The sequence below is a fragment of the Mauremys reevesii genome, linkage group 19 (genome assembly GCF_016161935.1).
Source record: "Mauremys reevesii isolate NIE-2019 linkage group 19, ASM1616193v1, whole genome shotgun sequence".
Classification (NCBI taxonomy): Eukaryota; Metazoa; Chordata; order Testudines; family Geoemydidae; genus Mauremys; species Mauremys reevesii.
The window spans coordinates 16910382-16921649 of NC_052641.1; the positions used below are offsets into that span (position 1 = coordinate 16910382).

The window sequence follows — 11268 nt, forward strand, 5'->3', positions numbered from 1 at the left end:
TATTAATTAAAAAGATTTTCTGACTTCACACCTAGGGTAGCTGCAATACTTTTTTTCCACATCTCTGTTTGAAAATTTCTCTGGGGCTAAAACTGTCTAGCAAGGCAAGATCATGAAAATTCATCACTTTACTGATGGCTCTAATAAGGGTTTTTTCTTCTAAAGAGTCAGCACCTTCCACCATGATCAAAAAGTAAATATCAGCTCTACTACAGATTTCTCTTACATTGTTTTCCATAAAATTTACTTTTAAAACAACATTTAGGCTTTAATTTTAATTGGAGTTCCATCCACGTCTTAACAGATTCTTTCAAACCACAAACAGATAGCAGTTTTTCATTTGACAAACAATTGCTGTGGTTCGATCTTTAGCCTCTTATTTTACTGAAGTCATGAATGGCAACCTGCTTGATTCTGTTCAACTAATACCATGTGGTTAAAGAACAAGCTCAGTGTGATGGAGATTTATCAGCATTCTATAAAATCCCATGAAACTCAACTGTGTACTTTCAACGGGGCTGTAAAACAGATCAGATTTCTCATGCTGCCCACATCAGAACAGGCTGGACACAATTTGCAGGATTTGATTTTTGCTATTTAACTGCATTTCAGTCGACATCCATCTGATCACTAAGTAGAAAGAGCTCTCAGCATCTCTTGTGATAATGATTTCATTGATGCTGCAGCAGAACTTTCATAATGGTTTACTATGGTTTTAAAGAAACATCAAAGCAACATGACACCAGCTACTCCTGACAGCTCATGCGGAACAAAATTATAGTTCAGTTGTGCATCTCCAAATATAATCTGCCTAAGGGTGAACAGTTTGTAAATCAAATAATTTGATTGAGTGTACATGCTTTTATTGTGCAGAATACATACTTCCTATTCAGTTTATCAGGTTTTGTTATACACATGGGTAGGCATGCTTGCTGTTCCTTCATCTGAGATGCCACTGAGCTGTGGAACTCATTAACAGTAGCAAGTAACTAAGTACTCAGAAAAACAGAGAAGCTGCCAGCCCAGGTAGAATGGGAAACCAATTGTACACCTGACAAAAGGGGTAATTAGCGAGTTTAAAGACAACAGGAAATATCAGATGGGGCACAGAAAGCATTAATAATTGATACACTAGAACTCTTTGTTATTCCCTTAGAGGATTTCATTTTTATAACTGTTCAAGTGCATTTTTATTAGATTATCCACTAGAAAAGAAATTAAAAATATCTTACCAATAACCATTCCAAATCGCTTACAAAAATTTGAGAGACGGGCTGAAAACTTTTATCCACCATTTGCCAACTGAAGTAGAGCTTCACAACAATGGTTTATAAATCATGAGTTGAACTACATATGGTCTCTCATTTTCACTTACCATGATCATTGTCTTGCTTTAAGTGGCTTATCATATACTGGATGGGCTCATCAGGTTTATGGATTAACAACCCTTCAAGCATGTTCTGAAAATAAATAGGACAGACTCAGCAGGAAATTTAACACAGCCATAGTAATAATAACAAATAAATAATAACAACGATGATGATGATGATACTTTGCATTTCTATAGCAATATTTCATATGAGGACCTCAAAGAGATTGATATTCATTCATCTTCATAAATTCCTGTGAGGTAGGGAAATATGAAGCGTATTTTAGAGCGGGCCAGACTAAGTACATAGAGGTTAAAGATGATTTGCGAAGGAAAATAAATGGATGTGGGTCCCTTTTATTATTTCTGATGCAGAAAGAAGGCCTTAAAGATTTGGGAGATGTTATTTATTTTATTTATAAACTCCCACCCCACCCTTACTTGATTTACCTTAAAACTATCAAGAATTTCACGTATAGTCTTCCCTGTTCTTGCTGGAAGGCTTCTTGGAGAACACAGAAATGTGGATTGTGAGCTCTCTCAGACCTTAATTGAAAGGGCATGATGTTGAATCTTAAAGACATCCTTTATCCCAAACGTTTTGCAGCCAAGTCAAGGCAGTGTTAACACAAAACAAATTAAAAAAATAAGGAATTGTGACTAGTGTAAATAAAAATAACTTTCCTTCTTGATCAGTTTTCACATCCTCTTTCGGTCATAATTGTATTAGTTCTCCAGTAGCCTATAAGTCTTCAAGGGCAGACAAGACCTGAATTTCTGTTGTAAAAAACCCTGCCTTGAACCAAAAAAAGAGAGAGAGAGAGCGAGCACAAACTTCTTTCAGGTCACGTTTCCATTACTCAGGTTCATACAGGATCTGATCCAATTCCCATTGAAATCAATGGGTATCTTTCCACTGACTTCAGAATAAGATCCAGGAATCCTAACTTTCAGACACTCTTACTGTAACTACACAGCACCACTCCATCACAGCAGATAAGTCCATAACTGGACCTACATGTGAAAAATGACTCTAATATTACTCCTTAGTTTTTTCAGTGCTGGAATTTTACAGTGATAGAGTAGTGCATATTATTTCTGGTAGCAGGCAACAACGCTCAGGAGGTTAGCCTATAGGAATATAGGACCTAACTCAATAAAACTTCCTTCCATTTTCTCTGATACCTAAGGACTGGTCTACTCTACAAAGTTAGTTTGACAGAAGTTGCTTTGAGTCAACTATTTATTCATGTGTCTACACTCAATGTGCCTCCCACTGATGTAAGCACCCCATTCGTGAGAAGCAGTTAACACCACCTCCCCAAATGGCATTGATTCATGGTTGACGTACCATGGTCAACACAATGCAAAGTAGACATTGCGTGACATATGTCAACCTTACCACTCCCCCAGTAGCTGTCGCACAATGCCTGACAGTGATCGCTCTGATCACAATTGTGAACTCCACTTCCCAGGTCATGGAGACCAGAAGCCAATCCCTCCCCCACCGATCTCTGTGTATTTTTTAAATGCCATTTCCCGACTGCCAGCTTGGCGAGACCCACCTAGCAATTCTCCCTTGTTGTGTGCAACTTTCCAAACGACCCTGCTGGCCATGGTTATAGACATGCTCCTTGCCTCCAGTATCCAGGAGGTACTGGATCTCCTGGGTCCGAGGAGAGAAGAGGCTATGCAATCACAGCTAGAAACCACTTGTAGAAACATGGACATCTACAGAAAGATTGCACAGGGGATGAAAGCAAAAGGGTATGACAGGGATCAGCAGCAGTGACATGTAGAGGTAAAGGAACTGCAGCAGGCATATCATAAGGCCAGGGAGGCCAACAGTCAATCTGGTGCTGAGCTTCAGACCTGCTGCTTTTACAGGAAGCTGCATGCCATACCTGGCAGAAACCCCACCAGCACCCCGCAGAGCACCATGGGTTCCTCAGTGGAGCCCGAGACCAAGGCTGTGAACAAGGCGGGGGGGGGGGGGGGGGGGGGAGTCCAGCTATGGGTGAGCCAAGATCTATTCAAGACTCTATCGCAGTCTAGCCAGTTCTGCCAGCCAAGCCTGATCTGGGGGAAGAAACCAGGATAAGCACATGCATGTATTCCCCCATAAAAAGCTTAAATGTGAAGATGGTACCCAGCACAAACCCAAGTTAGCAGGACACAGGTATCTGCTTTTCACTGTTTCACTTGTACGAAAAGACACAGAGGTACAACAATCAGAAGTAGAGTTATCTGCTTTTCATTCCCTTGTATTATTAGGTTGGGTGGGTGGGGTGGAATGGCATGCTGAGCAGTTTATTTATGTATACAGGGATGTCCCTTATAGCCTTCTGAGGGATCTCAATGAAACTTCCATGGAAGTACTCTGGAATCCTTTCCCAAAGAATATGAGGAAAGGCTGCTTTATTTCTCCCTCCTCAGTAGGACACTTTCCTACGCCACTCTGCAATGACTTCAGCAGGCACCACTGTGGCAAACAGGCTAGCAGGACAAGGGCCTAGGCAGCTTCAGGATACCAACAGCAGCTGTGCTCTCTGTACCTTTGTTAGCCTCAGGAGTGAGATAACAGCTAAAATCACCACCACCTGTGGAAAATAGCACCTGTACACAGTGCCACTGCCCTGTACTCGTACCCATGGAAACAGGGGCTGAATTTTTTTTGGTTTACTTAACCAAACGACTCACTCTTCACCCTACCCTCTCCTCACCCTCAGCAAGCCAGACTCACTATGGCTGCAGCTAGACAGTGATGTTGTGCGGAGGTGCACCAAAGCTGAAGTGTCTTGATTGAAGCGTATCTGATTTAAAACTTTTATGGGAATAGGGGAAAGGAGTTCTGAAACTTATCTTTTGCTTCCCTTTGTGACTGTAAACACAATGATACATCTGTCTGTTTTATCTGTAGCTGCTGCCATTGCAGCCTTGAAGGGTGCCCCATTCACACCTACAGAATGCCTGACTCTGATGAGAAGAAAGAAGCAGACTTGGGAGGACATGTGCAGTGAGATCCTGCAAGCCAGTGCTGTCTTGGACCACAAGCAGAGGGTTTGGTGGGTGAATATAGAAGTCAGCCTGGAGAAGGAAAGAGCAGACAGGAGAAAGGCCTCGGAGTCCCAGCAGGAAAAGGAGAGGGAGATGCCCCAGGATATAATAGGGCATCTCAGGCAGCAAATGCAAATGCTGCAGACTCCTGCTGTCCTACAGGTCCAACAGTCAAGTGCTCGCCTCCCTCTGCAATCAATGGAGAACTCCATTTCACCAGCTCCCTACGCCCCCCATGGCATCATGGGCCACATCTCTATCATTACCACTCCATGCCAGGGGACAATAACAAAAACCACAGCTTCACACATACTGGCCTGTGAGAATCATGGCTGATGTATGTTTGGCAGAAATGAATTGAAATTGCTAGAAAACATTCATATCCTTCTAATTTGAAAGCTCCATTCTGTTTATTTATTTTATACATTTGCACTGTATTGCTTTTTAACTGCACATTACTCTTTGCACCGTTTTTGTTACACAATACATTTTTATTTTTTCAAAATAAATTAATCTTACTTCATAACATATACAGCAGACTACCTAGTGCTATCAAAAGCACACAAATTGTAGTTGAACAGGATCACAGAATTCATAGGTTCAGTGCAAAACACATTGTAATAATTATAAATGTCCAGTAAGCAGTGTGATATTCATAAATGTACTCTATAATTGCAAATACCCCCCAAAACATCAGGGCCAGGCAAAGCACAGTCCAGCACAGCATACTAACGTCGCTGACTGTTAAAGTGCTCTTTCAAAGCCTCCTTCAGTGCCTGCATAGCTCCCTGTTGAGCTCTTGTATAGCCCTGGTGTCTGGCAATTCAAAGTCAGCAGACAGATGCTCCACCTCTACCTTCCCCCTTTGCCTCACAGATATTATGCAGGACAAACAGGCAGCTATAACATTGAGATATTTTTCTCACTGAGAGCTAATTTCGTGAGTAAACATCACCAGTGTCCCTTCAATCCACCAAAACCACATTCAATTTTATCATTCTGCACCTGCTGAGCTGGTAGTTGAATCTTTCCTTGGGATCACTACTGGCATTTCATCACCACAAATGGTAATCTGCCAGTCAAGAAAGAATGTCCCTGCTTGCAGCTTTCTGAACAGTCCTGTGTTCTTAAAGATACAAGTGTCATCCATCTTCCCTGACCAGCCCATACTGATATCAGGGAAGTGGCCCCGGTTACTCACCAATGCTTGCATAACCATAGAAAAGTAGCCCTTTTTCTGATGTACTGTGTTGCAAGGTGGGATGTGGCCAAAATATGGATGTGCATGCCATCTATCACCCCACTGCAGTTTGAGAACCTCACAGCTGCAAATCCATCCACAATGTTGTGCACATTGCTGAGAATCACAGTCCTGCATAGCCAATTAACCAACTCCAAAATTATTTCCCACTAAGCAGTAGCAATCCAGTGTTGCAAGCAGGCACAGTGCAATCACCACTCGTTTCTCAAATGTCAATGCAGCTCTCATTCTGGTGTCCAGGCTCTGGAGCGCTGGTATGAGCTCGGCAGACAGCTCCAAGAATGTGGCTTTTTGCATCTGGAAGTTCTGCAGCCACTGCTCGTGATTCCCAACCTGCATTGTGATGCGATCCCACCAGTCAGTGCTCATTTCTCTGACCCAGAAGCAGTGATCCACCACTTGCAGCTGCTCCGTGAACACCATCAACCTTGAATTGGTTTTGCTATGCCCATTTGCACTCCCTCCTCAAAGAAATCATCCTATCCCCCACTGTTGCAGTACTTCCTGCAGCTCTGCAATTACCTGAGGATCATATGTCCTGTGTTTGCAATGTTCATGACAATAGTACAGAGCTGTGCGGGCTCCACGCTTCTGTCAGAGATAGCAGGCAGCGATAAGTGCCATGAGGGTTTATGAGATTTTAACAAAAGGTCTGAAAATTATGTCATAGGGATGGCATTATGGAATGGTGAAAGCTGCATAATGGGAACTTATCATAGGACTGGAAGGTACCTCGAGAGGTCATCTAGTCCAGTCCCCTGCAGTCATGGAAGGTTTAAGTATTAGCTAGACCATTCCTGACAGGTGTTTATCTAACCTGCTCTTAAAAATCTCAAATGTTGGAGATTCCACAACCTCCCTAGGCAATTTATTCCAGTGCTTAACCATCCTGACAGTTAGGAAGTTTTTCCTAATGTCCAACCTAAACCTCCCTTGAAGCAATGAACTTAAATTGCAGCTTGTCCTATCCTCAGAGGTTAAGAAGAACAATTCCTCTCTCTCTTTTGTAACAACCTTTTGTGTACTTGAAAACTGTTATGTCCCCTCTCAGTCTTCTCTTTTCCAGACTAAACAAACCCATTCTTTTCAATCTTCCCTCATAAGTCATGTTTTCTAGACCTTTAATCATTTTTGTTGCTCTTCTCTGGACTTTCTCCAATTTGTCCACATCTTTCCTGAAATGTGGCACCCAGAACTGGACACAATACTCCAGCTGAGGCCTAATCAGCGCAGAGTAAAGCAGAAGAATTACTTCTCGTGTCTTGCTTACAACACTCCTGCTAATACATCCTAGAATTATGTTCACTTTTTTTGCTAAAGCATTACACTGTTGACTCATATTTAGCTTGTGGTCCACTATGACCCCCCAGATCCCTTTCCGCAGTACTCCTTCCTAGGCCGTCATTTCCCATTTTGTGTGTGTGCAATGATTGTTCCTTCGTAAATGGAGTACTTGGCATTTGTCCTTATTGAATTTCATCCTATCTACTTCAGAACATTTCTCCAGTTTGTCCAGATCATTTTGAATTATAATCCTATCCTCCAAAGCACTTGCAACCCCTCCAAGCTTTGTATAATCCACCAATTAATCCTTATCTCCCAAAGTTCTGTGTGCAACTCATTTCTACACTAATAAAATCTCGCATCCAAAACCTTCCTATCTAAAAGTAGGGAACATAATGAGCCTCAGTTACACTTATATCCAAAACCCCATTTATCCAAATAAATTCCACATCTCCTGTACCATTTTGATAAACTGAGTGTGTGAGGGAAAAGGAATCTACAGCATATCTGCCTGACTTTTCACTATTTATGCTGTTTAGCTTTTGTATTTTATCCAGTTTGGACAATGAAAATAAACTAACCAGTTTCACTTGCAAGTTCTCATGCTGCAATGTCTGAGTAACAAACACCACAGGAAAATATTTAAATCTCAGGAAATAAAATTGTTTTCATTGGTATTACAGTGTAAATACATGAACAATATACTATGTTTTTCAAAAATGATTTAAAAAACCCAAATTTAGCACCTAAGTTTACCTGATAGTGATTCTTTAAAGATTATAAATAACAAACCCAGAAAACTTGCAAAGTTATAATGACACATGGTTCTTTGAACTGTTGATTATTACTTCTACGATTCTAAGCCTCAGTGCTGCAATCACTTATGCACAAACGTAATTTTACTCACATGTTTAAGGTTAGGTAGATGCATAAATGTTGAAGAGTTGGGGCTATTATTTACAGGTGTGTTTGTTTGTGCCCTCAGATGGCTAACAAAGCTGTGATCTGAGCAGATCCAGATTCGCTCTTAGCAGTCCAAGAAGGATTTTTTGTGATGTGTGGTCATGCTGGTGTTTTTCACCTCTCTGGCATGCAGAATGAAGTTTTGCTTTGAAGAACAAGTTTTATACACCATTCCTCATACTAAGTGGATCTCAAAATTCTCACTGAATAACCTGGTTAAGTTACTGAGCTAACAAATAATAGCAGAGACAGAGAAAAAAGGCATATGCAAAGGAGAAAAAGTATGTTTTGGGGTAAGATATGAGAAGAGATGGTCTTCATAACACACAAAAGAAGGATGTGAAAAATGTTAACACTGGTATGTGTTATGGCCACTAACAAACTATAACAATGCCCATCACAATATTAGAACTCTTTTCCCTCAACAAAATATTCAATGCTCAAAATTAGACCGAAGGAACAGACTGTAAAAACTCACAACCTCCTTTTTGGCTAGGAAGTCAATCTCATTCTTTACTAAAATAACAAGGCTTCTTTGTAACTGGGTTTTTATTGGTTTCATATTAGTTGTACATGTGCATAAAAAGGCACAAGAGCATAAATGTTTGATGAAACAGCAGAAAATAGACAATGTCCCCCCCCCTAAAAAAAACCCACATACATTAGATTATGCATTAATTCATTAACCTAGTCTCAAAAAGGGCAGTTACTTTCACATAACAATTTTTAAATACAGGTTTCTCTACTACTGTTCCACCATACTACTACCCATCCCAATCCACAAAGTATCATATTTATCAGGCCTGCTTTGCATTTGATCGACTGAACACCTTTCTTCCACAGACAGTCAACATTTTTGAAGAATTATATATTGCAATTAAACCTGGCTGATAGCCAGTGCATTATGTTTTTCTAACATATAGCTTGTCCAATTTCCCTGAGACAGGGACAGTGTCATCTAAGTTTTCCAGAGTAGCAAGCCCAACAATAGTGTTTGAAAAGTAAAGAATCATAGTGCTTAAATAAATAACAATACACCTAGATACATGGTGGATACAAAGAGATTAGTATTTCCTTGTGTTTAATTGGACAACACCTCATGTTGCAGACATAAACAGTGTTCCATCGTGAAAGATAATGAGGAGTCCAGCGGCACCTTAAAGACTAACAGATTTATTTGGGCATAAGCTTTCATGGGTAAAAAACCCACTTCTTCAGATGCATGGAGTGAAAATTACAAATACAGGCATAAATATATCTTGAAAGATGTGGTAAGAGACCTTGTGTTGTAAGTGCTGCCTGCACCAAAAGTGCCCAACTGCGTATCAGAGGTGCTCCGACGTACCCTAGGAATCATTGCTTCTTTTTTTGCCAGATGCGCCACAGCAAGTGCTAGCATCACTCTTCATGGTTCTGAATCCATCCACCCCATAGCTCTCAACTGCCTGCTGGGAATGGTCATTACAATTTCCCCCACCTTCAGGGTACCCCATTGTATGCTGGGAATGGTTAATACACCTCTTCTGAGCACCCTACTACATGCTGGGAACAGTCATTACACTACTCCATACCCTCAAATATACTGTGGCATGTTGGTACTCAGGAACAGTCTGCACTGGGTAACCCCAGAACTGGAGTAGGGTTACCCAGTGTGTGCTAGGAATCGTCAATATGTCCAAATAAACCCACACACATGGGGCAGGACCCACACTATGCTGGGTGCAGTCCAACCAGTGCTGGGAATTGTAAGTCCCACCCCACCCCACATGCGCTTGGGCACCCCAACGCCTGCTGGGAGCAGTTCTCCGTACAGGGCTCCCCCCCCCAACCAATGCTGGTGCAAGCTGGGAACTATAGTTGTTACCACCATCACCCCCCTCCCTTCACTTCTGGCTTGGGCCCCCCAGGCACGCTGGGAGCTATAGTTACTGCTATCACCACCACCATACCCACCCGGGGACGGGGAGAGCACTGTTATTCCATCAGTATCACCTGCGGGCGAAGGGACTTGCGGCCGCCCCGCCCCGCCCCTCACCTGCAGGAGCTGGAAGAGCTCGTGCTTTTCCGCATACATGCCCATCTCCGGGGGCACACGGAGCGGCCGGGAGGTAGCGTCCATCGCACCCTTAGCAACCGCTCGTCGCTAAGGAGCTTACGTCATCACGACGCGACGCAGCAGGCCCCGCCCGCCCCTGAATCAGCCTCTCAGGGACCCGCCCTTCCAGGGGCTCGGAATGGGGCGTGACCTCATCGAACAGCGACAGACTCCTTTAAAGGGGCAGTAACTGCGCCCGGCTTGTCCGTGCCCCGGCGAGTCAATGACACCCCCCTTCTGCCTCTCACCCAAGGGTGTGGGCACAAGTCCTTCGCGTCAGAGCCCCAGCGGTCTGGACGTGGGGGGAGCGGCAAGTGTCCTGGCGGGGGAGAAAAAAGATGAATCAGATCTTCGCGCCTTCCAAGTCCCGACCCCAGGACCCGTCCCCCACAGACCCCTATCTGTGCCCCTACCCCTCCCACATAGCCCCCTGCCACTACCCCTTCCCCCCTCCCACACAGCCCCCTGCCAGTATCCCCTGGCCCTCCCCCACACATCCCCTGCCACTACCCCCTGGCCCTCCCACACAGCCCCCTGCCACTACCCCTTCCCCCCTCCCACACAGCCCCCTGCCAGTATCCCCTGGCCCTCCCCCACACATCCCCTGCCCCCTCCCACACAGCCCCCTGCCACTACCCCCTGGCCCTCCCACACAGCCCCCTGCCACTACCCCTTCCCCCCTCCCACACAGCCCCCTGACAGTATCCCCTGGCCCTCCCCACACATCCCCTGCCCCTCCCACACAGCCCCTGCCACTTCCCTCTGGCCCTCCCACACAGCCCCCTGCCAGTATCCCCGGGTCCTCCCCACATCCCCTGCCCCCTCCCACACAGCCCCTGCCACTTCCTCTGGCCCTCCCACACAGCCCCCTGCCAGTATCCCCTGGTCCTCCCCACACATCCCCTGCCCCTCCCACACAGCCCCTGCCACTTCCTCTGGCCCTCCCACACAGCCCCTGCCAGTATCCCCTGGTCCTCCCCCACACCTCCCCTGACCCCACCCACACAGGCCCCTGCCACTACCCCCTGCCCCCTCACATACAGCCTCCTGGGCCCTTGCCCCCTCAGCCCTCTGTCGGTGCCCCTGTCCCCTCAAATACAGCCTCATACCAGTGCCCCCTCCCACACTGCCTCTGCCAGTGCTCCCCGCCAACAATGCCCCCCACAGCCTCTGCCAACGCTGCCCAGCTCAGTGCCCACTCCTCCTACTCGACCCAAACTGACTCCCCCTCCCGCCCCC

General features: G+C 44.8%; 1 protein-coding gene across 12 annotated transcripts in view; it reads right to left on the bottom strand.

Annotated features, from left to right (window-relative positions):
* The window catches only part of AK8 (adenylate kinase 8), a 104843-nt gene that overhangs the window by 93254 nt on the left and 321 nt on the right, over positions 1–11268 (bottom strand). For 4 of the 12 annotated variants that reach the window (XR_005589927.1, XR_005589926.1, XM_039506663.1 and 1 more), the window contains exons 2-3: positions 10278–10348; positions 1376–1460 (exon numbers count right to left, since the gene is read on the bottom strand). Coding sequence is in view for 10 of the 12 variants with exons in the window: in XM_039506663.1 (XP_039362597.1) it covers positions 1376–1460; positions 10278–10348 (156 nt within the window). In the remaining 2 variants the exon portion in view is untranslated. Of the gene's footprint in view, positions 1–1375; positions 1461–1819; positions 1916–5431; positions 5457–5627; positions 5915–9926; positions 10407–11138; positions 11203–11268 lie in introns of those variants that run through there. The other 8 variants (XM_039506670.1, XM_039506665.1, XM_039506668.1 and 5 more) reach the window with 8 other exon arrangements.